Genomic DNA, 22,826 nt, shown 5'->3' with positions numbered 1-22,826 from the left:
GCCCCATCCCTGGCAGGGTTCAAGGCCAGGTTGGACACAGGGGCTTAGTGGAAGGTGTCCCTGCCCATGGCAGGGGCTTGGAACTGGGTGAGCTTTAAGGTCCCTTCCAACCCAAACCATTCTGGGATTCTCTGCAATGAGGGAAAGGCAGAAAGGCTCGGGAATGAAGATGGGGTTTACCAAGAGTGATTTCTGTTAGTTTCTTCTTGCTTAAAAAACCCAAACAACAAAACTGCCTGTCCTCCTCTCAAGTTGTGTGGGGCTCCTTGGCCACACGGGCAGCTGAAGTCATTGTTGATGAAGCTTTGGTGGTGGTTAGGCGAGGCTGTGTCTGTCCAGAGCCGAGCTAATGGGTTTCCATTTGCAGGACATCCACCTGGGCTGCAGCTCCCTTTATATGGTAAGGAATGCAGCACGCTGAGCATCTCCAGACTCCAATGCTATTCCCACGTTAATGACTAACGAGCCATTGCTGGCAGGAGCAGCCAGACGTGCTGCTGGCCATGGCCCTGCTTCCTCTCCAACACCCACCAGCTCTCCATCGTAGCACCAGCACCCACAGCACACAGTCCCTCCAGCTGCTGTGCTCACAGCCAAGTGCTGGCATGTGCATCATCTCACTTCATCCTGCTCTGCTCTCAGTGCTTTTGGGGGGGATGCTGCTTTTTCAATTTCATCTCACATTTGAAACGTACGTTTTTATATTAAGTTTTTACTACAGGGAATTATTTTTTAATTATAGCGAGCTGGAAGACGATAACATAAAGTTGAGTAAGTGAGACCTATGTGAAGAAGTCATGGAAACCATATCATAGAAGTGGAAATACACTCCTAGGACACGGAGTATTGCTCCCATGAAACAATATATACTAATGTAAAGAAAATAATTGTAATTAAAGCTGTTAATCTTCTTCATTTAATGAGGGGAAAGGAAGAGAGCTGAATGTCTCACGGGCAAGATCTTGAAGTTTGTACAGTTTGGCCAGGGAGGTGGCAAAACCACATGCCTGGAGATGCTGGGTGTTTAATGGTGCAAAGTTTTTACAGAGCCTGTTGCCCTGGAATGGGGACATCACTGGTGAGCAGACTGGCTACCTTTGTCCTTTTCATCCTTTCCTTTTCTGACCAGGAGAAGCGACCCACCAGTCGTACCCACTTGCTTGGATGGGTCAGGAGTAAATCAGCTTCCTTGCACTCCTGGCTGTATGTGGCGTGAGCTGCAGGATGGTGGTTGCATGGGTTCGAATTGATCGTATACCTCACAGAACCCACAGAACCCCAATTAGGGTTGGAAGGCATCTCTGGAGATCATCTAGTCCAACCCCCCTGCCAAGGCAGGGTCACCTAGAGCAGGAACAGGAATGTGTTGAGGTGGGTTTGGAATGTCTCTAGAGAGGGAGACTCCACAACCCCCCTGGGTGGCGTGTTCCAGGGCTCTTGCCACCCTCAATGGAAAGGAGTTCTTCCTCATGTTGAGGTGAAACTTGTTGTGTTTCTGTTTATGGCCATTGCTCCTCATCCTGATTCTGGGCACCACTGAAAAGAGTCTGGCACCATCCTCCCGGCACCCAGCTTTGAGATACTTATATGCACTGATGGGATCCCCTCTCAGTCTGCTCTTCTCCAGACTAAACAGACCCAGCTCCCGCAGTCTCTCCTCATAAGGAAGATGCTCTGCTGGACCTGCTCCAGTAGGTCTCTATGCAGCTTCTCTACTCACCTATTAACTCTTTCGTTTAACACCGTTGTTTAAAGTCCTCATGATAGTTGATTTATGTCATTTATTAAAAGCCAAGACCTCCAGCTCTCTCCTGCCATCTTCCATCTCCTGGAGGGGATGTGTCTAGAGCAGAAAGGAGGGAGAAATGTGTGGTCTGGCTTTTTCCCCATCACAGTGCTTCCGCTCCTGGCTATCCGAGCATTGATCGTTGGGTTTTTTTCCCTTTGAAGCTTGTGATTGATACCCTGAAAACTAAAATTTGGCTAAGAAGTCCTAAACCCCATTCGAATAACTATCTCCAATGAACCTGGAGCTCTGGAGCTAGTAATCATTCTTAGCATCGTGTTGCATATTGAGCTGCTTTGCATTGTATTGGTAAATGAGATGGAAACAGCAAAGGAACGAGCAGCTTTGGTGAGACAGAGAGTCCTTCCACAGTAGCTGATTAATTAAAGTATTCACATGAAAAGGTGCCTTGGTTATTTCTTAAGGTAACAGCCAGAGGCAATGCTGAGACTCTCCGACTGGACACAAACCAGACACGATGGGTGCGTGGGGGTCGTGGTGTGGTTTAGATCTGATGAAAAGCAGGAAATGGGAAAATCTGGCAGATCTCCCTGGCTTGACTTAACGGAGCCTCTTGACTTTTGCTAGAGTGCGTTTTTTGTGCTGCAGTGGCCAAATGGAAAGTTAGACTTGAATCTGGATCTGAGCACTGGTATGCTTAGCTGGCTTGTACGCAACGGTGAAAAAGAAAGAAAGGTATTTGAAAACTACAGCCCCTGGTTGTTTAACTGTTGCTGACTTCTGAATTTCTTCACTTTACCTTATACCTGCAATGGCAATGGGAATTTTTCCCTTCCTTTTTTTGTGGTACCTTCTTATTTCTGGGATGTCTTCCTTCTGCTACCCAGGTGAAACCGTATCTAGTTCCTCGGAAGTCAGTGGTGTTTCATTAGCTCAAATTAATCCAGAATCCTGTGTGGTTACTTTAAAATAGATACCATTGACCTATATTGTGGGAGAGCATTGCGTTTTTATAATAGCAGCCAATTTATCAGTGTTCTCTTTAACCTCTTTTTTATGAGGCTGGGTGATGTTTTCAGCCAGGTTAGTCCTTTGCTATGAAGGGGTGCGATGTCCTGGCAGTCCTGCAGGTATACGCTCAGATTCAAGCCCATGAAGAAAATCCCCCATGGACCACCAGCTGTAAGAACAGACCCTTAGAAGAAGTGCTGAAAAGTGGTATTTGCAGTGAATGAGGTTAATGGCTGTTAAATTGCAACCTGTGGGCTGTTCTTCCGCTTCTTCTTGTGCTTTCCCCCCCCCCGTCCACCTTTCAGGCAGCATGCAAGCTGGTGTGCTGCTGAGGCAGGCGGTTAAGATGCTGTTGTAGTGTGACTGTGGTTTTTGTAGCCTCCCTTAATTTAATTTAGCTTTATATGTTCAGACTATAATCAATTTTTATGCTACTTTAATAAGCAAATTTATGCTATCAGCATGCTAAAGGGACTTGCCATTCACAGCTTCCCAGTCAAACCACCATTTTCTGTATTAGAGAAATACTCAGCTGTCCTAAATTTGGTAACAGCTCAGCAATTACTGGCTGGCATGGTGATCTGCACCAGGAGGGCATGTGGCCCTTGCCCATGCTGGCCCCTGGAAGTACTCCACATGGTGCAGTAAAGGGACAGGCAATTGCATATCCCCAAACATTGGGCAGCCTGACTCAGCTTCATTGCCAAGTGTTGTTATAGCAAATATGGACTTTTATTTCCTCCTTGTAAGAAAAACAAATCCTGTGTTAGAAACTGCCTGAGCATAAAAAAGGGTTGAGTTTAGTATCTGCAAGCCAGCTGCTGGCTACTAACGCAGGAATTGCTTTGCTTTCTTACTCCAAGCGCAACTCACTGGGGCACCTCCTATTTTTCCTCTCTCCTCCTTGCAGGAAGATTTGCCTTCACTGTAAGTGCTCCCAGGAAGAGCATATCGTAACAGTTATGCCTCTGGAGATGGAGAAGACCGTCACGAAGCTCATGTTTGACTTCCAGAGGAACTCGACTTCTGATGATGACTCGGGCTGTGCCTTGGAAGAGTACGCGTGGGTCCCCCCCGGCTTGAAGCCAGAGCAGGTAACGATGACACTACCCAGTTACCAGAAATAAACTGGTTTAATACGCTTTATGGAAATAGTTGCCCTGATTTTTCTCTAAGGGAGCAAAGGCTTGTTGCATCTGGCTGTTTCTGGGTGTACTATAGAGACTCGCAGAGACAGGTCTGGTCTGAATGCGCAAATGGAACAAAATAGAGCTGCGATCCTTGCAGGACTTGTGGTTTTCAGCATCTGTAGATGTAATTGGTAATTGAGAGGAGGGAAACAAATGGCAGGATGGCATTTGTTGTGGTTGTGCAAGGGAATGGATACAGATGTACCTGCTACTGCTTCACTGGAGAAAAATGTGGTGGGACTCCAGCATTCCCCCGGGCCTCAGTGCTTGTGTTCTCCCTTCCTGACTGCTCTGCAATCAGTGCGGGGCAGACAGTCAAAGCTGATAAAATACTGAAATACAAGCCAAAATCTTTGGGGTTGGCTTTTTCAAACATGATGATTGTGTCTTACTGAAAGGAATTGCTCAAATGTAGTTCAGGGTTTGGTACAGGAATTGAGCAGAATGGATTAGACCTCAGCATGTTGTCTGTGCTGAGTGCGCGTTGATTTCTGCTCCTTGCAGTTTACATGATTCGCTTGGTTTTTATGCTGATCTTTTATGTGTTCAACTCAGAACTTAATTTGCAGAGGAGATTGCAAAATGAGCTTAGTCTTGATAATTGCTATGGCAATCATTTTAAACTGTGTAAGGAGGCTGGGAGAGGGTGGAAAGCTTTCGTTCTTACTGTTGTAGTTGCTGTCCTTAAATATTGTGTTTTTCTGAGCTTTTATTCAGACAGGATTAGGCATTTCCTGAAACATTTTGGCACCACCCGTAGGCTGTAAATATTATCTGTCTGATTAGAGAAAATCCAGTTGTTTTTGTGGTTTGTTTTTTCCTTCTTGTCTTTACAAGCCTTGCTCAGTGCTCATCTGAAACTCCACAGAGCCATGTGTTCCATTTGGTGCCATCCAACCATGCAAATCAGGCAGCAGCCTTGTTTTCTGTCACCTTCCTTATGTCAGAGGCTCCCTTTGTGCCTCCCAGGAGGTACAAGACACGGTGTATGGAGAGATGCAGATGGTCCTGAAGTAGCTCTGCTGGCCCTTCATGCTGTGGGGACGTGAACCAGTTGGGTTTCAGGAGTCCCGCTGGAAGACCATACCAACGCTGGTGCCACCTGCTCTCAGCATCATGTTCTGTCCAGGTCTGACAGTGGCTTCTGGGGCCCAAGCTGGCCCATGTCCCTGTAGCTTTGGGTGGACATACTGGTATTTAGTGACAGGTGGCACCTGACCAGGTAGACACAGTTGCTGATGAGTCCAGCATGGCATGGACAGCAATTAAAACCCATTTCCAGCATAGTGGTGACATACTGTAGAAGGCATGGATGTCTCCTTGATATTCCTCAGGTGCTTTTTAAGAAAGAGCCATGAGGGAGTTTGGGATGCTCAGGAGCAAATAAAAGTCCATTAGCTCCAGCAGTAGGTACTGACGTCTCATGCGTTAATCAGGTTAATGTATTTTTTGGTTCTTCCAGCATCTGTTCCTTGCAGAGGTCAAGGTGCTCCTCAGTATGAACACCCGCTTTCTAATTACGCTCCTCTGTCTGCGTTGCTGAGCCTTTTAGCAGATTTGCCACTTCAGACTGTCTCTAATCACCATGGAGATGAAGAGCAGCCGTAAGCAGAGCTGAAGACAGACACTGAGATCCTTCCAGCATAGCTCATCCAACAGCCTTTTCAGGACCTTTCACGCGTTGGATGAGCCACTAAGGAGACAAAAGCGAAGTGTGGCTTCTCTGGGCTGTGAAAGAGCCATGATGCAGGGCTGCAGGGTGTCCCCGGGTGAAGGAAGCACCATGAATTTCTCTGGGAGCTACTACAGGGTGTTGCAGGGCTAGGAGATACCCTGGGGTGCAGGAGGACGCCCTTTACCTCACGTGGGGGTACAAAGTACCTCTACAATGACTTCTGGATCTGTGGAAGGCTCCGGTAAGATGAGGGGTGGAGGAGCCTGGTGTGCACGTTGGATGTGGAGCCTCTGAAAGGCTGCCATGGGCTCTGCTCTGGCTGAGGACACTGCTGTCAGCCTAGGCTGGAAATACAGATTTGCAGGCAGTGATTTTATTTCTCTGCCTTCCGCTGTTTCGCTGTCCTATTTCTTTGACATGAAACAGATGAAATGAAACAACTTTTTTTATGCAGTATTCTGCTTTATTAAAATCTCCGCACAGCATATGAGCTGGGGAGGTAAGTGGTCCCCAGAAAGCTAATGCAGTTTTCTTATTATGCTTGGACGACAACATTCCTACCTCACTATTCTTGGGAGACAGTGTTCACGTCTCACTCAACGCAGCAATTTACAGGGTATCAGGGGGAGAAGCTGGCCAGCAAACACGACAGTGGGTTTTGGCAGTGTCTACAGGTCATTTCAGAATTTGGAGAGTCCCTTCAATGCAGAGCTTAAATTATTAAGTATAATTGAAAGGGGAATCAACTCAAACCTACAAGGTCTCAGTGGATTCCTGGAGACTAATTCTGGCAACAGCTGGTCTGTGGTACATGTCAACCCTTTGAAAATCATGTTGGTTACTTAACGTCCACTCCTAAAGAGAAAACAAAGCATTGGTCCAGCATTCATGGTCCAGACATTGCATTGAAGAGCAGAGCCAAAAGCCCTTATGGCTCATCAGTGTGCAGGACTACAAAATGCTTTACACAACAGCCCTAAATATTATGTATTTCTAAATATATTTATAACACAGGGATAAAGATTGTAATATAGAAGATGTTGTAATACCACTGCATAAAGTATGGTAAAAATACATCTGGAAAACTGGCTCAAATTTATGTCATCTCTGCTCAAGAAAGAGGAGTATAAACTGGAAGGAGGCTGGAAATGTTATTTCATTGAGGAGCCTAGAAGAGCTTGGTTTGTTCAGCCTAGCAAATCGAAGGGTTATGATCACTCCCTGTGCATTAGAGGAGGAAGAGCAGTTACTCGAGCTCCAACTTTGGCACAAGAACATAGATATAAACTGGCTCCAAATGCATTCAGTCAGGAAATTGGAAGAGGTTTCAAACCATCAGAGGTGTAAGGCTCAGTGGCAACCTGCCAACAGGGAGAGCGACGGGTAAAAACCCAACACTGAGCTCCATAAATTACAACATGATTAGAAAATGTGGTTTCTTGTAATAGCAGTCAGCTACACGGGATGGCCAAGAGGCTTCTTTGGGCTCTAATCCCACTTGGATTGAACCTCAATGAGAAGTTGTCTCATGTGGAAAAGGGACTTCTCTTCTGGAAGATACGGATGCAGATGGGAATGGGAGAGGTGGCTGTACGGGAGGTGAAGCAGACATCTGGGACGTGTGCTTTGACAAATAGTCTTTTTTCCTGCCTGCCATTCGATGGGCAGATAAAGAAATAAGTGTGAAAGTCTTGAACTGGGCAGACAGCAGCAGAAATGTATCCTTAGCAAAGCAAAATCCCAGACCTGGCTGCACAGACGGGGGAAGGCAGCTTCAGGAGCCAGTTTGTCTGCTGGGGCTGGCAGTCCAACAGCTGATCCTCCTTCCACTGACATAAGTTTGAGTGCAGATGCTTAAAAATAAGTACTTTTATGATGTGTTTTTCACATTTTTAGGCAAGGCATGTGTAAATACATGTGAATGCGCAGCCTTGGATTCTTCGGGTCTGTGGTTTGGAGAAATCCAAAGTGGTTAGAACATGCCAGCTTGAATTTCGGAATACAAGGGATTTTGGAGGATTTCTGTCTTTATTGTGTCTCAATAATAGGAGCAGCTGGTTGTAGGCACAGATTTCTAATGAAACAAAAGATGGGGCTCCGCTTCAGCTGCGGTGTGGCTTTCTGTATAGCGCCGGCATGCCACCATTCAAGACCCTTGTATGTGCTGTAAGAACTTAATTCCCGCTGGCTGTCAGCACAGTTGCTCTGGTCGAGTCCCTTAAAAAGTTATGAAAATCTCATCTGAGCTAAAATTAGTAGCATGAAGGTTCAGGGACTATTTTCCTCTAAGGCAGACGTTAGAGCTTGGACCTCGGGAGCTTTGCAGTGTGGTGTGAAACTTGTAGCTGTCATAGGGAATTTATTCAGGGTCTAACGCACGTGTTGATTCCTGTCCTGGGTCTTTTGCAAGACCTATAGCAAGGGCTTGAGTTATAAAACCTCCGAGCTTCATCAGTTGCTGTTCAGGTTGCAAAATGAGGAAAGGAGAGCAGAGATGAACGTACACCGGACGTGCATTTACACCTTACCTAAAGATACCCATTTTCACCACCTTGGTGTGGTAGAAAGTACATTATCTGGGTCAGTCATCTCTGGGGGATTTGTCTCACTTTTGCCTGCGTGTCACGGTCAAGTGCATTTTAGCTTCTCATCCTTTCTTGAGCCCTTTAAGTTCAACAAACTGTTTCACTCCTCAAGAGATTAAAGCCAGAAAGTAACAAGATAGACCAAAGCAACCCTGTGCCCTGAGCCTGCGTGGTAGTGGGGAGCAGAGAAGCTAATTTACGGCCCCATGAAGAGCTTCCTTGGTAGATCCTGATTTGGAGAACACTGTGGCTGGGAAGCTGAGGGCACTGAAGAGGGGCTGTAACTCGTACACCAGCACCAGCAGCTGCAGCTGCCTCTGGCTCTGCCCCTTGCACACATGCATGCTGTAGTATTTTACCCAAAAGCTGCATTTCAGCACATTTTTCAAAGCTCTCCAATTTCACTTTGAGGTAGCCGTGAGTCCATCACCTCCCCGGTGAACTCTTTCAGTATCTAATAGCCCGGCAGTTAGCGACTCTTATTTCAAGGCTGGAGCTTTCTAATCCAGCCTCCAGGCATAGGACTGTGTGGAATGCTTCCCAGCTGGATGGAGCAGCAATCCCGCACACGAAATGCTTTTTCCCTGTGCAGTCTCAGTGCTGTGTGACTTGGGGGCAGCTGGGGTGGGTTAGGAGATCATGGAGCTATTTTCTCTGCCCTGGAGCAGAGTGAGTGGACGGAGGAGGTGTGAGTGCATCCCATGCTGCAAAATAACCCGCATGGCAAAACCATTTTGCTGCGTGTCTGTATCCTGGGTGTTTTCCTAGTCGTGCTGAGCCAATGTTAAAATTGTTTAATCCTTGAACAATCTTATTATCAAGGAGGGAATCAGCTTCCATTGATGGGGCATGGAAACAGAACCACTCACCTGATGTGGTTTGTTCAGTTCTGAAGTAGCTGTGTATTGGTCAGCAGAGGTAAGAGGCAGGGAATGAGCAGGGAGTGGAAAAGAAAACAGATAAACCCTGGACTGCACAATATAAACTTTCAAGGCCAGGTTGGATGGGGCTTGGACCAACCTGCTCCCTGGAAGGTGTCCCTACCGTGGTAGGAGGTTGGAACTAGATGAGCTTTAAGGCCCATTCCAACCCAAACCATTCTGTGACTCTATGAACTTGTCCTGAAGCTTTATTCCAGTGTACAATTACAGCTTTTCCTTGTCGTGCTGTTATTCCCCTATGCTACCCCTGGCCTTACCAATACAAGAACAGTTTAAGTGGGGAATTATCAGCTCTGATCAATACAGCAGATAATTATTATAATTGCTTGTGCTCGAGGGGACTCTAAGCCGGTCAGTACCTTGCAGCACAAAGGCCGCTTTCAGATGCTTTTGAAGGCACCGTTTCTGGCGCCTTTTAATCCAAATTCAGTTTCTGTCTAAAAAGGAAAAATGATGGCATGAGCTTTGACAAGTCTAAAACTTGTGGATGTTCGGCCTTCATTCAAATACTGCTCTTTGATGCCAGCAGGAAGCAATATTTCTGCGGCATCTCTTACAGACCAAGAACTGCTCCAAAGGCTTGGCACGGGTGGATGTCAACTGGTGAGCAGCAACGCTCAAACAACTCGGCTGCCGTTAGCCATGGGAGAGAAGCGCGTGGAGAGCCACAGAGCGTGCCAGAACAAATAGCACTTAGAAAAATGGCTTTTCCTTTGTTCCCTGTGTTTGTCCCTGCAACTTGGGAGCGGGTTTCCAAGAGCAAACCCAGTATTGTGTGGTGCCCAACCGCCTGGCACCGGAGGTACATCCACCTCCCGCTGCTGCGTGCTGGCACAAGGGGATGTTCATGGATCTGGGGGTGATAAGAGTCTGCTCCCAACTGGGGCAGCGGGGTCTTGAGGAGACCCTGGTTCCCTCCTGGGGTTCATGCCTGGCTGTGGCCCTGTGCTCAGCGGCCCCAGCCAGCAGTTCCCATTCTCCTTTCCATTTCCGAGCATCTGGCTTTGCTGCAAGGATTGTTTTGCTTCAAGAAATAAGTAAGTGCTTTGTATACCAACAGCCACAGACAAGGACGTGCCAGACTTGGGCCAAAGCACACTGAACCTGTTTTCCAGTTTTGCACGTGCTGTCATCTGTGGAGCTCGTGTGTGAGCCTACGTGTACAAGCACTTGCAGCATTGAGAGGGTTTATTTGCGTGTGGCTTGTTCAGGGTATTTTTCCTCTTTGCTTTTCCAAGGGAGTATGAGAGAAATACCAAAGACACTGTTTCTCTGTCAATTCTAAGTGCTCAGTGTAAAAGATCATTTAGTGCCTGACGTGTCATTCAAAAGCCAACGCTGAGGAGGAGCAGGCGAGCTGCAGGAGCAGCCCTGCTCGCCCGGGCCAGCACAGGCTTTTCGAGCCCCCGGGCGCCCTTCTCCCCCTTTTTTTAGCTCACGAGTAGCAAGACAGGGATGGAGCCACAAGTGAGCACAAGAAGGTGTTGCTGTACCGCTGTGGTACATCCCTCGGTGGGATGGGATGGGCTGCTGGGCTTCCCAGGGGAAGCAATGCTGTCCTGGTGGGCATTGGGGAATGCTGGCACGCCTGGATTGTGAACTGACTCTGCTGCATGTGATAGTTTGCTGTGCCTGAGCGGCGGCTGACCCACTACGGTCCCCTTTTTGGGGCCACCCGTGTTCAGGCACTCTGCTGCACACAGGCCAGCACATTCTGCCCTCACAGGGCTCTTTGCAGCTGGTTCTACAGTTTGTTTTCATGAAAGCCAGGCGGGATTGCCCAGCTGCATGTGCTGGAGCTGTTATGGCTGAGCAAGTCGGCACCCATCAGCTGAGCCACGCCAGGGCACCGCGTGCTCCTTTGTAGTCCATCCCAGTGGTACAGTCATCCCAAACAGCCCGGTTTGGTGGGTGCTTTCAGTCGGGGTGTTGTACTCGGGGCAAGTACAACCTAATGCTACTTCCCAACAGCAATTCATGGCATGAGAAACGTATTTACCCTCCATCTCCTTTAATTCATTGATCGAAGAGATCCTTCATCAATGTCTTAAATTCACAGGTTGGTTGCTAACTTTTCCTTCTGGGAGAAGGTGTAAGACTTTGCTTCACAAATATGCTCAGGTGGGTTGTGTCTTTTGGTCAGCTGTGGGACTGCCGGGAGAAGCTGCAGTCCTGCCTTTATTGAGCAGGGGTAGGTTTGTAAACTGTCAAAGTTAAACTGGAAACACACCCCAAACCTAGGAAGACTGCAGAACACAAAGGCATTTGTAAACTTAATGTAATTACTTTCCGCAGTGCCTTTGAATAAAGTTGGCTCCACTTTAAAGGCTTTTTCCTACCCTTGTTTTACATTATGTTCTTTCCTTTCTCCTGGTTTCTTTCTTTCTTTCTTTCTTTAATTTCTATCTCCCCCCGCCCTGCACCCTCCCCTTTTACCTCCAAGCAGCTGTTAATTTCCAAAATGTGGATCGGTTCTTGTTAGCAAAACTTGGTGTTTGGACGCTTTCCTTTTGAAGATGAGAATAACACCCTGGGAAGATGGATATCTGCGGCGCTGGGTTCTCGCGGTGCGGAGCCCGTCCGAGTGCCTGGGAGATCTCCTCAGGGCAGGATGGGGCTTGCCTGGCCGTCCACAGCACCCACAGCCAGCCCGTCCCCGTGGCATCTGGGGCCTCGTGACGTTGTTAGAAGCCTGATTTTAACTCAGCCTGATGTTTTCCAGATTCCTCTGGGGTTTCTCCCATCCAGATGTGAGCAGAGGTCAGAGAGAAGAGGGGCAAAGCAGGGAAGTTGAGGATGAAAGCCTGGCCCCACAAGTGTCTCCTGTGTATTAGTGATGCTTGTTAGGGTAAGCATGGGAGGAGCAGATCTGTTGTGAGGAGAAGCAGCAGGATGTGGAGCTGCTGTGTTCTATGGCAGAAGTATTTAATAATAAAACAGTTAAAGATACTGCACGATTTAGAAGGGAGATGTTATCCATCCTGGGTCATTGCCCCACACTGTTTTCCTTATCTGGGTGCAGCTCATGTTGCAGAGCCATGCAAGGTCAGTGAGGAGCTGTCTGCTGGTGCTTGGGGGGTCTGGATCAGGCCCTTTGGCCCTGCATAACTCATTAGTTACAAAGGCTTGTGCGTGCTCCGGACCAGAGCTGGGTGGAGGAGGAGTTGTTTTAGCAGCAAACAGTGACCTTTTGTACAAAAGTAAAATGTAGACTGAGCAGTTTTAGTTTTCCAGCAAGTTAAAGTTTTCTGTAGGCCTTTTCCCTGAAAAGCCAGATTGCTCGGAGAATCCCCCCTTTCCTCCTTTAACTTGTTCTTGAGCATCACGACGGGGCTGTGACAGCTGCTTACCCATGGAGTCGGGAATGCTGTCAGCAGCTGGTTGAGCCACGGAGGCAGGGGACCCTGGCAAGACTATGACCCCTCAATGGGGCTTGGCTCTCCCATCCATGGACTTGGGTGCATCCCATCAGGAATAGGTGATGGTTGAGAGAGCGTATTTGCACAAACCTGGGTTAACCTCAGCGCAGGGAAGCGGTGTCCTGCTCTTCATCTGCACCCTGGCTGGACCTCTTAGGACAGGAGTGATACTCCCAGTGAAAGGATCTGTGCATCCTCCTGGTTCAGGTTTGTCCCGAGGAAGGGTGATGTTAGTAAAGGCAACAGCAGAAGAAGCCATTGACAGACATGGTGAAAGGATTTGCTCCCCATGAGCTGTCTCATGGGTGCTGGTCAAGGACCGGCAGCAGCCTCTGCTCCATCCCCTCCATGAGCACCCCTACGGAAGGTCCCTTTGGCTGATGTAGATCCAAAGCAAACCCTTTCAGGTTATTTCAGGCAACAGAACACAGGTTGGAGCCTGTTATATTTATTTTGCTTTGCTTTTCAAACCAAATTGCCCATCCCTACCGAGCTATGTTGCTGGTGTGATGGGAGCCAGTTCCCGCGGAACTAGTGAGACTAATGGAAAACTTCCCAGTGGAAGCAGGAGAGCAGAGCTGGGCACGTACATCCCGCTGCGTCGGGCTCCGGGGAAGAGCTCGCTTCCCTGCTTTTCACCCAGGGTTGAGCGTCTTGTAGCTCATTGCTTTAGGGACCAGAGCAGCGCGATGGAATTTGGCAGCTCTTCAAAACAAAAGTCATTTCTGGTCTCTGCCAACTTCAAGGACTCAGTGGGCAAAAAAATGTCCTTGCAAGGAATAGAAACACAAACTAACCAGCCTGAGCACAGGGGAGAGCGAGCAGCCTGACCACACGTGGGGAGTTTGGCAAAAGGAGTCGGGAGGTATCTGTACCGGCTGGGAAGGCTCAGCATGGCAGCACAGTAAGAGGTACAGCAGCCAGGGCATCACCAAGAGAGATTCATCTTCAAGCTCTACTGTGGACTAGCTGCATGAACTCGGGGAGCTCATTTAACACCATTATGATGTGAATAGTCCTTTCCAGCATCTATATTTGCTACCTCATGTAGCGTGTCATAAGAATTTAAGTGTATTTATTGTGCTTTGATGTCCTTGGATGAAGGATGCTCTATAAATGCAAAGTGAGTATTCTAATGTACGTAGTTTATTTTCTTTTTAACGTAACAAAATACTTAGCAGCCTTTCTTTGGCAGTTTCCATAGCTTGTGGGTCTGTTTCTGCTGTGCCTTAGCAAAACAAATTTAGGGGTTTGCAGTGGCATATGTTCAACGTGTTCCTCAGCTTCATGACAAAAGCAGTTCCTTTGTCATCAACCTTGCAGAGTTACAGGCGGAAATCTGCTAAAAATCACCCTTTCTGCAAAACCTAATGATGGGGAAAGGTGAATGTTAGACTTGGTTCGGGGAGGAACTGGGAATTGAGAAAGGCAGTTGCAAGCGGTGCAACAGGTCTGAGTGAGACCAGGGAGTGAGGTGAACGCAGAGAAACGATTCCTGAATAATGCCAGGTTTGGATATTTATTCTGGATTTAAAAGTGATGTCTTCTTGTTGAAGGTAACTCCTGTATGAGCCACCCCCAGCAGCCTGGGAGCCCATGGGTGAGCTCTCCTGCCAGCCAGCCCTGCCTCTGTGTTCCCATATCCCCATCCTTCACAGGTACCCAAGGTGGCTTGTCGTCCTGCAGATGCTGGTGGGTTTGTGTGGACAGAGAGAGCATCTCTAGGGAAAGCGAGCCCAGGTGCTGCTTTCTGCACAAGGGGAGGAAAAGCTGATCAGAAGCCACTGCAAAGCATCATTTGGGAAAAGCCCTGAGAAAGCTGCAGGCAGTGCAGCCGCTCTGAGATGAATTGCTGCAGTGTTTCAGAGCCAAGGGAGAGTCTCAGGGGGTTAATCCCACCGCGGCAAAGGCAGAAAGCTGTATGCAACAGGAAAACAGTTGCATCTCTCTAGCCAAGTGCAGATTTAAGGAAGTCATTCAGCCCTCTGTTCCTGCCTGAGCATCCAAAGGCATCCGGGTCTCCAAAGACTCCTGATCCCAGCCGAGCTTTCTCTTACCTTTACCTTCTCCTGTTTCTTCCTGAGCCATCAACATCACTGTTGCCATTTCAGAGCTGATCCTTGGCCAGCGAGTCCCATCCCGGTGCCTGGCCCGGCCCTCAAGTGCACGTCCCAGGTGTGGCAGTCAGAGGAGAGAACACACTGGGGTTCAGGGTGTGCTTCCTCTCCAGGCTGCCACCGGAGCTCCTCCAGCGCTGTGCCCCACCGCGCTGCCTTTATAATAGCTGGGTTTAATTACAACCTCCGAGACGAAAGAGAAAAACCCGAAGCCTTCCAACAGATTTTATCTGCTGTTTATTTCCACAAATTGCTGCAGAAAAAAGCCCGGAGGGTTTTGATGGAGGTGGAGGCTGAGATAGCCGGCAACACGGAGGCTGCCGGGGCGCAGCCTTTTTAACCTCCCCTGCCAAGGCAGGTGCCGACACATCCCCGCAGCCGGCGAAACATGCTAACGCTATGGAGGCTGACCGAGCAAACGGTAACGAGCTCTGCTGCCTCTTTTCTCCATAGGGAAAAGGCAATAGAACCAAAGCAGAGCCTGGATGCGTTTTCCCTGCCCGAAATCATTGGGAAGACCCGGTGCCCGCTGGCTCGGGGGTGGCTGCTGGCCGGGCACAGGCTTGGCCAGGGAGCCCCACTGCAGTCCCTTCTCTTGCTCCATAGGTGCATCAGTACTACAGCTGCCTGCCTGAGGACAAGGTGCCCTACGTCAACAGCCCAGGAGAAAAGTCTCGCATAAAGCAGCTCTTGCACCAGCTGCCACCGCACGACAATGAGGTTAGTAGCCAAAAAGTGTCCTCGGACACCCCTCGGGGCTGCGGGTAAAGGGGATGCACCTCCTGGGGTTGTTTATAGTAGTTGTGGCTGGTCCATTCTCAGCCCTTTCTGCATTTTGGGTTTTTTCACTTGGAGTATGGTTATATTGCTATTTAAGTGCTGTATTTACTCCCTGCTTCGATGGTGTTGGAGGTGGGAAGGGAGTTGTTTTTTTCCAAAGTTATCATTTTTTGAATCATCCTTATTCAGTTGTCTGAAATAGAAGCATTTTTTCAACCCTCAGAGGCCGAAGCCGCGTTACGAGTGGCTCGAAATGCCATTGAGATCAGCTAGAGCCAGATCCAAAGCTGCCAAAGCCTTTTCCCAAATGCTGCTTCCAATTCACATTGGGAATGGGAACGCATGTGCTGAGGAGGGGTTTCAGTTGGGCTGAGCCTTACGAGCTGGGAGAGCCTGGCGAGCTGGGTGTTGAGCCAAAACCAGTCAGAGTAAACAAACTTTCACACATCTCAGAAGAAAGATGTGAGGCAGCAAAAAGGGTACAGTCTTTGACATCCCGTTCTTGCCATTGATAACATTGGCTTCTGGTAGCCCATGAAATTTCCCTGTGTAAACAACAGAAAAAACCTATTTTCATGCTGCTTTCTGAAGAAGCCGCTCTGGAAAGTACATGCAGGTAACGTGTTTGATCTAGGTCGGATTTTAACGAGTTTGCCTGTGCGTGGCTGGCTGCCCCAGGCACAGTGCGGCACAGCCAGCACCGGGGGAGCTCCAGGCACCAGGCAGGGGCTTCTTCCTGCACGCCTTTGGGCCCCAACCTGCCCTCCCACCTTCCTTGGCAGCTCCTGAGAACCCACAGCCTCCAACAGGCAACAACTGTAAGAACAGATACACACGAACACTGCTGCTGCAGCAGAGGCTCATTGGAGGCACGAGGCTCCATGTGTTTTGTGCAAAACAGCAGGGTTTGCATCCGGTTCCCCCTCGTGCTCAGTTTTGCTGCTTTGAAAATTCAAGGTTTTATAGGACATGGGGTGATGGGTTCAAACTTGACAGGGGAAGTTCAGGTTGGATGTAAGGAAGAAGTTCTTTACTGTGAGGGTGCTGAGGCGCTGGAACAGGGTGCCCACAGAAGGGGTGAATGCTCCATCCCTGGCAGTGTTCAAGGCCAGGTTGGACAGAGCCTTGAGTGACATGGTCTAGTGTGAGGTGTCCCTGCCCATGGCAGGGGGTTGGAACTGGATGAACTTAAGGTCCTTTCCAACCCAAACCATTCTGTGATTCTCTGCTGAGATGCAACCAGCCCAGAGCTAAGCAGGATGAAAATAGCCAGGAAAACCTCAGTGTTTTATAAGCTTTGGCGACATTGCATTGTTCATTGTTTGTATCCTTTTATTTTACTTATTCCTTTATTACCTTCCATCGTAGAGGTTTGGCAAACGTGCAAACTTGACCCTGTGCTGGAAGAATAGCTGGAGTTCCCAAATAGCTCAAACTCCATCATTTGCATGGGGAAAAGAGGCTGTGGTCTAGAAATGCTAATTCAATATTTTGGAGCTGTAAGACCTTTGCTATAAGGGGGCTGGTGGAGAAAGCAGGAAAGCCATCAGTCTGATTGCTGGTCTGGGTGGGATGCTGAGGACCCATCTTCTACGACTTTACTACAAACTGCCCTCTCTTCTCATCTCTACCTCTTGAGATTTTTTTTACCAAACCCTGCAATGACTGAAGCCCAAATAGCTGAGTTTCTCCAGCCTCCCCCAGTGCAAGGGCAGAGATTGTTTCTGTAACCCCCATGCAGAGGTTTGAGGAGCACCTGGGACTGTGCATCACTGGCCAGGGACACTGAGCATCACTGGTGTTTTTTAGGTCCGCTATTGCAATTCACTGGATGAGGAGGAGAAGAGGGAGCTCAAACTCTTCAGCAATCAAAGGAAGAGGGAAAATTTAGGGAGAGGCAATGTCCGGCCGTTCCCTGTAACCATGACAGGAGCCATCTGTGAGCAGGTGGGTAGTAACTGATGAACTGGTACAAGTGGGGCAGCTTTTGTATCAGCAAAGTTAGGTGAAGCTCTCGGAAGTAGCACCTACCTCATGCCCCTTACCAACTATGAGCATTGGGGTCCATCGGGCTGCATGCGAAGAGCACCCCACAATTTTTCATGTGGAGCAGGCACTTCAGCTCCTGGCCTCGTGTTTATATCCAGGCCAAAAAATGAGGATGAAAAGAGATTGAGAGATATCAGGAAGGAGCTGTGAATTAGCATCTTCTTCTGCCAGAGTTGTGAACCAGGTGCTGCTGGTTGGTGATGGGCGGCAGTGGGCTAAACTGTTCCCTGTTAAACACTGGCTTTATGAGACCCCACCTGGAGTGCTGCATCCAGCTCTGTGGCCCCCAGCGTAAGAAGGACATGGACCTGTTAGAGCGAGTCCAGAGGAGGCCATGAAGATGCTCCAAGGGCTGGAGCACCGCTGCTGTGGAGACAGGCTGAGATAGCTGGGACTGTTCAGCCTGGAGAAGGCTCAGGAAAGATCTTAGAGCAGCTTCCAGTGCCTAAAGGGGCTACAAGAAACTTGGAAACAGACTTTTTACAGGGGTCCGTAGGGACAGGACAAGGGGAATGGCTTTAAACTGATAAAGGGAAGATTTAGATTAGAAATTAGGAAGAAATTCTTCTCTATGAGGGTGCTGAGGCGCTGGCACAGGGCGCCCAGAGAAGCTGTGGCTGCCCCATCCCTGGCAGTGTTCAAGGCCAAGTTGGACACAGGGGCTTGGAGCAACCTGCTCTAGTGGAAGGTGTCCCTGCCCGTGGTAGGGGGTTGGAACTGGATGAGCTTTAAGGTCCCTTCCAACCCAATCCATTCTATGATTCTATGGTTTCCTGACAGTGTGGTGGCCAGATCAATGGTGGGGACATGGCCGTCTTCGCCTCGCGAGCGGGACATGGTGTTTGCTGGCACCCTCCCTGCTTCATCTGCAGCGTCTGCAACGAGCTGCTGGTCGACCTGATCTACTTCTACCAAGATGGGAAGATCTACTGCGGCAGGCACCACGCCGAGTGCCTCAAGCCTCGCTGCGCAGCGTGCGACGAGGTAAGAGCCAGCTCACCCTGGCTTCTGCCACAGATGCCACGAGTGTTTCCAGTAACAGCAGAGCCTTCGTGCTGTTGATTTTAGCCAGCTGTGTGTGGTGGTCCTCCCTCTCCTCTGTTTTCCCAAAGGAAGCTTCTGGTGGGATGAGTGCTGTGTTTCCTACAAGATGGTAGTGACTGAGTAAACGCTGAGCTGAAATAGGCTTTGGGAGAGGTGATTAATGGGCTAAAGGAAGCCGAACAAATGGAATACGAAACGAATATAGAGAACCATACAGAGTCACCTCTGAGCGTTTCTCAAGTGTCAATCTCTGTTTAAAAAGCTGGTGAAGGAAATTGTTCTGGCTTTTAAAGTTATGAAAACCATAGTGTGGAAAACCATATGTACTATAAAATACTCCGTCCCCATCTATGCAAGCATGTAATAGTAAATATCCAAGGCTATATGCACTTCAAATGTAAAGAACATAGACGTATGTATCCAATTAAATCTGTACTGTTACCAGTAAAGAAACAACTCCTAACCATTTGACTGACCCTATTTTTTTGTGGCTTAGGCTGGGTAATTTTTTTCATGTACTTTTTATCCCTGCAAATTCTCATATAAGTCTTTCATTCAGCTCCTTCTTTAAAGCACATTTTTTTCCCTTAAACACTCGGTGCTAACTGTGAAAAAGAATAACTCAGGAGTAAGAGAAGCTGCAGGGGAAAAGCTTTTCGTGTGACCTGTGATGGAGCAGAGATCCAGGGAGCAGAGCCTGGCCACTGCTTACTCCCCTGGCTTGGCTTTGGGAGTGGGGATAGGAAGCAGAGACAGCAAGAAAGCATCTGCTGAAAACATTTTAGATGGCTGCTTCACCAGCCTACCCTTAACAGCACTCTGTGCCTCAGTTTTCCCGCTTGTGTAATGACTGCGATCATCTTTATAAGCACACAGGCTGGGGAAGAGATGACAGTGAGGAGCCTTGTAGCTCTGTCTTCTCTCCCCTCCAGGGAGCTGCCACTTCTTGTGGTTTTGCTCATCATTTGTGCTCGGGTCCCTGTTTCAGAGACAGGTAACTGGTTTAGTAAGTGGCTGCTCTGTTCTTCAAAAGCCCACCAGATCGATCGGCTGTATATAAGCATGTTTATTACCCTGATCGACCCCTCCTGCTGATGGATGAGCTTAGGAGCACATTACTGCAAACTGCCTTAACACTTCATAGTCCGTGCACTAATGTGGTCCTGAGGTATTTGCATTTTAATGGATTTCCTGAAGAAGTGCCCCTGCAAGCCAGGCCACGGGAGTTTCCCATGCATCATTTAGCTGTAAAATTTGGAGGCTGTATGAGCAAAGGAGCACATCTGCTGTGCCCAGGCAGGAGATAGGAAGGTTGATGCCCACATCCCAGGTCCCATTTCTGACTGACTCTGCTCCATGTTCGTGTTTCCCTCCGCAGATCATTTTTGCTGATGAATGCACTGAGGCCGAAGGACGGCACTGGCACATGAAGCACTTCTGCTGCTTTGAATGTGAGACAGTGCTGGGGGGGCAGAGGTACATCATGAAGGACGGCAGGCCCTACTGCTGCAGCTGCTTCGAGTCTCTCTATGCCGAGTACTGTGACACTTGCGCCCAGCACATCGGTAAGTGCCACTCTCCTGCAGCCTGCAATGTGTTTTTTAGCAAGGAGAGCTGTTGCAGTAAGTCTTTGACAGCAGCCTGAGGCTACGGGCAGCACTACATCCCACCAAGGAGCTAGCATCGTAATCTGTTTGATTAAACCACTGCTTATCCCTCCTTATTGCTTCTCTATCAGAGGGCAACCTCGGGAGCTGTTGCAGGCACTGAAAGCTTTCTCTGGCCTAGTATAATGCATGCTTTTTTTGCCTTTAAATCTTATTTTCCTGTAAACAGCCTGGCTCTTCATCTCTCAGATTTTTCCCAGCCAAGCTTACCAAAGGATCACACGAATTAATGAGCCACTGACAGGAAAGATGCTTGTTCATTAGGCATCATTACTGTTTCTGTAGGCCTTTTCTAATCAACCCAAACATAGATGTTCTCAGACAGGAAGAAATAACGCATTAGAGTCAATTTTCGTTTCTAGAACAGTGATTTGAAATATGCTTTATTCTGGGGGCTAGCTGTCCCCCAGCACCCAGGGGTGGTAAGCTGGGCAGACTGGGAAGCTGCCTTGCTGCTCTCCCCAACCCCGTTTGCCACTTGGCTGAGCATTTGCTCGCGGGCTCTTGGCCAGCTCTTTCTTTGTCCATAGAGGTGAGCTCACGTGTTCAAGTATTTCATAGGCTGCAGGGAAAGAAAAAGACCCCAAACAACCGTTTTGCTCCTGTGCAGTAGCCAGATGGCACGGAGTGGGGGGAAACTCAGGGCTTCAGCAAGACACTTGGAGGACGTGTTTGCTGTGACCTGCAGCACATCCTTCCTCAAAGCTCAGCTGCAGAGCAGTGAGGAAGCAGCTGTTAACGCTTCTCACATGCTCCCTTCTCTCCTGCTTCCCCCATCTGCTATCCTCCCCTCTGTCTGGCCAGCTGGAGCCTGCTGACTCGCAGGTTTTGGGGGAAAAATGCCTGTTTTGGTGCATATCTGCACATTTCTAGCAAAGGAGGGATTGCATACATCTTGCTGCAAGTTGCTGGTAGTAGTCACCGAGCGTTGTGCTTAAGAGCTATGCAAATCAGAGATAAGAGTTGGGGTTGGGTAGCTGGGAGTGTAAGGAGGCTGTGGTCCTTCCTCTGCGAGATGGCTTGGGCGCATTGGAACAGGAGCTGATAAAATCCCACCCACAGTCTTGCCTCTCTTTTGTCTGCAAGTGTTAACACTCCAGTCTGTGTAAAAGCATTTCATTCTTTATAAGGGAAAGAAAAAAACCCCAATTACACCAAACCAAACCTAGTTTGGAATAAAACAGGCTGTTAATGTACTGTTCATTTGTGAACTATGTGAGCCCGTGCTGTGCACACGTGTGGTGCAGCACCCCACCATGCCAGCCAGCCCACCCCATGCAAGGCAGTTTCTCAGGTAACGGGGGCTTTTGCCAGGAACAGCAGCTTAAACCAGTGACTGAACATTATAATTGAAACCTTGGGAGCTTTTGCTCACAGCTCTGACCAAGAACGATGTGCATGCAGCAGGCATGTGCTCCCCAGGGCTTGGCTGGCAGGGGACAGACTTGCTGCATCAATTCTTTTAGCTAAGCCAAGGGGGGCTGCTGGGGGCAAGACAGGGGTGTGCGCTCAAATCCCTGGGGCTGGGTCTTCCTTTTCCCTTTTGGAGAAGGGGCCCCAGTAGCCAAAATAAAGTTAGGAACAGGTCGTGGTAGCAGTGAGGGATGGGGATGTCATCTGCTTTGTTGCATACTTAACCAGGGCAGCAGAAATTCCTCATTACAGTTCAGTTGGAGGCTTTTTGTTGTTTTTTCTAAATAGGCAGCATATTATTGGTTTGACTTCAAGGACTTTATGGAGAACTTCTTGCATTCCTTTTCTTTATGAACGGAAATATCCCCATTTAATACGAAGTAGCTTGAGGCTCAGTTCTGCTGCCTTTCCCAACACTGCGTAACTCCCAAGCAAAGGCAGGCAGCCTGCAAGGAATTACAAATGGGCTTAACTTCACACGTCAGAGAAACCCTGCTGAAGGCTTTCAAGAGCGAGCCTGGGTGCATGCTGCTTGTAGTTGATCGTAGAATCATGCAATGGTTTGGGTTGGAAGGCACCTAAAGGTCATATAGTGCCATATCCCCTGCCACGGGCAGGGACACCTTCCACTAGAGTAGGCTGCTCCAAGCCCCTGTGTCCAACTTGGCCTTGAACACTGCCAGGGATGGGGCAGCCACAGCTTCTCTGGGCACCCTGTGCCAGCGCCTCAGCACCCTCACAGGGAAGAATTTCTTCCTAATATCTCATCTAAATCTTCCCTCTGTGAAGTTAAAGCCGTTCCCCCTTGTCCTGTCCCTACAGGCCCTTGTAAGAAGTCCCTCTCCAGGTTTCTGGTAGCTCCTTTAGGCACTGGAAGCTGCTCTAAGGTCTCCTCAGAGCCTTCTCCAGGCTGAACCATCCCAGCTCTCTCAGCCTGTCTTCAAAGGGATACATGTGTGAGGTGCAGCATGAGGTGATGTACATGTGCTGACTCTCATGCTGTGCATCTTCCCCTTCAAGGTATCGACCAGGGCCAGATGACATACGATGGCCAGCACTGGCACGCCACTGAGACCTGCTTCTGCTGCGCGCAGTGCAAGAAGTCCCTGCTGGGACGGCCCTTCCTGCCCAAGCAGGGGCAGATCTTCTGCTCCAGGGCCTGCAGCGTTGGCGATGACCCCAACGGCT

General features: G+C 48.9%; 1 protein-coding gene across 1 annotated transcript in view; it reads left to right on the top strand.

Moving 5' to 3' along the window:
* Positions 1-22,826, top strand: part of LOC104404469 (prickle-like protein 2) — a gene marked incomplete at its 3' end in the record, with an annotated part of 104,243 nt that overhangs the window by 70,785 nt on the left and 10,632 nt on the right. Inside the window, 6 exon segments of the mRNA XM_010012904.1 lie at positions 3,669-3,852; positions 15,292-15,405; positions 17,275-17,412; positions 18,295-18,498; positions 19,937-20,123; positions 22,659-22,826. The exon segment at positions 22,659-22,826 is cut by the window's right edge and continues 31 nt beyond it. Coding sequence (XP_010011206.1) covers positions 3,721-3,852; positions 15,292-15,405; positions 17,275-17,412; positions 18,295-18,498; positions 19,937-20,123; positions 22,659-22,826 — 943 coding nt within the window.

The sequence above is a fragment of the Nestor notabilis genome, unplaced genomic scaffold (genome assembly GCF_000696875.1).
Source record: "Nestor notabilis isolate BGI_N333 unplaced genomic scaffold, ASM69687v1 scaffold6824, whole genome shotgun sequence".
NCBI lineage: Eukaryota > Metazoa > Chordata > Aves > Psittaciformes > Psittacidae > Nestor > Nestor notabilis.
The sequence above is the reverse complement of the archived record's forward strand: the minus strand, read 5'-3'. Positions and strand labels throughout refer to the sequence as shown.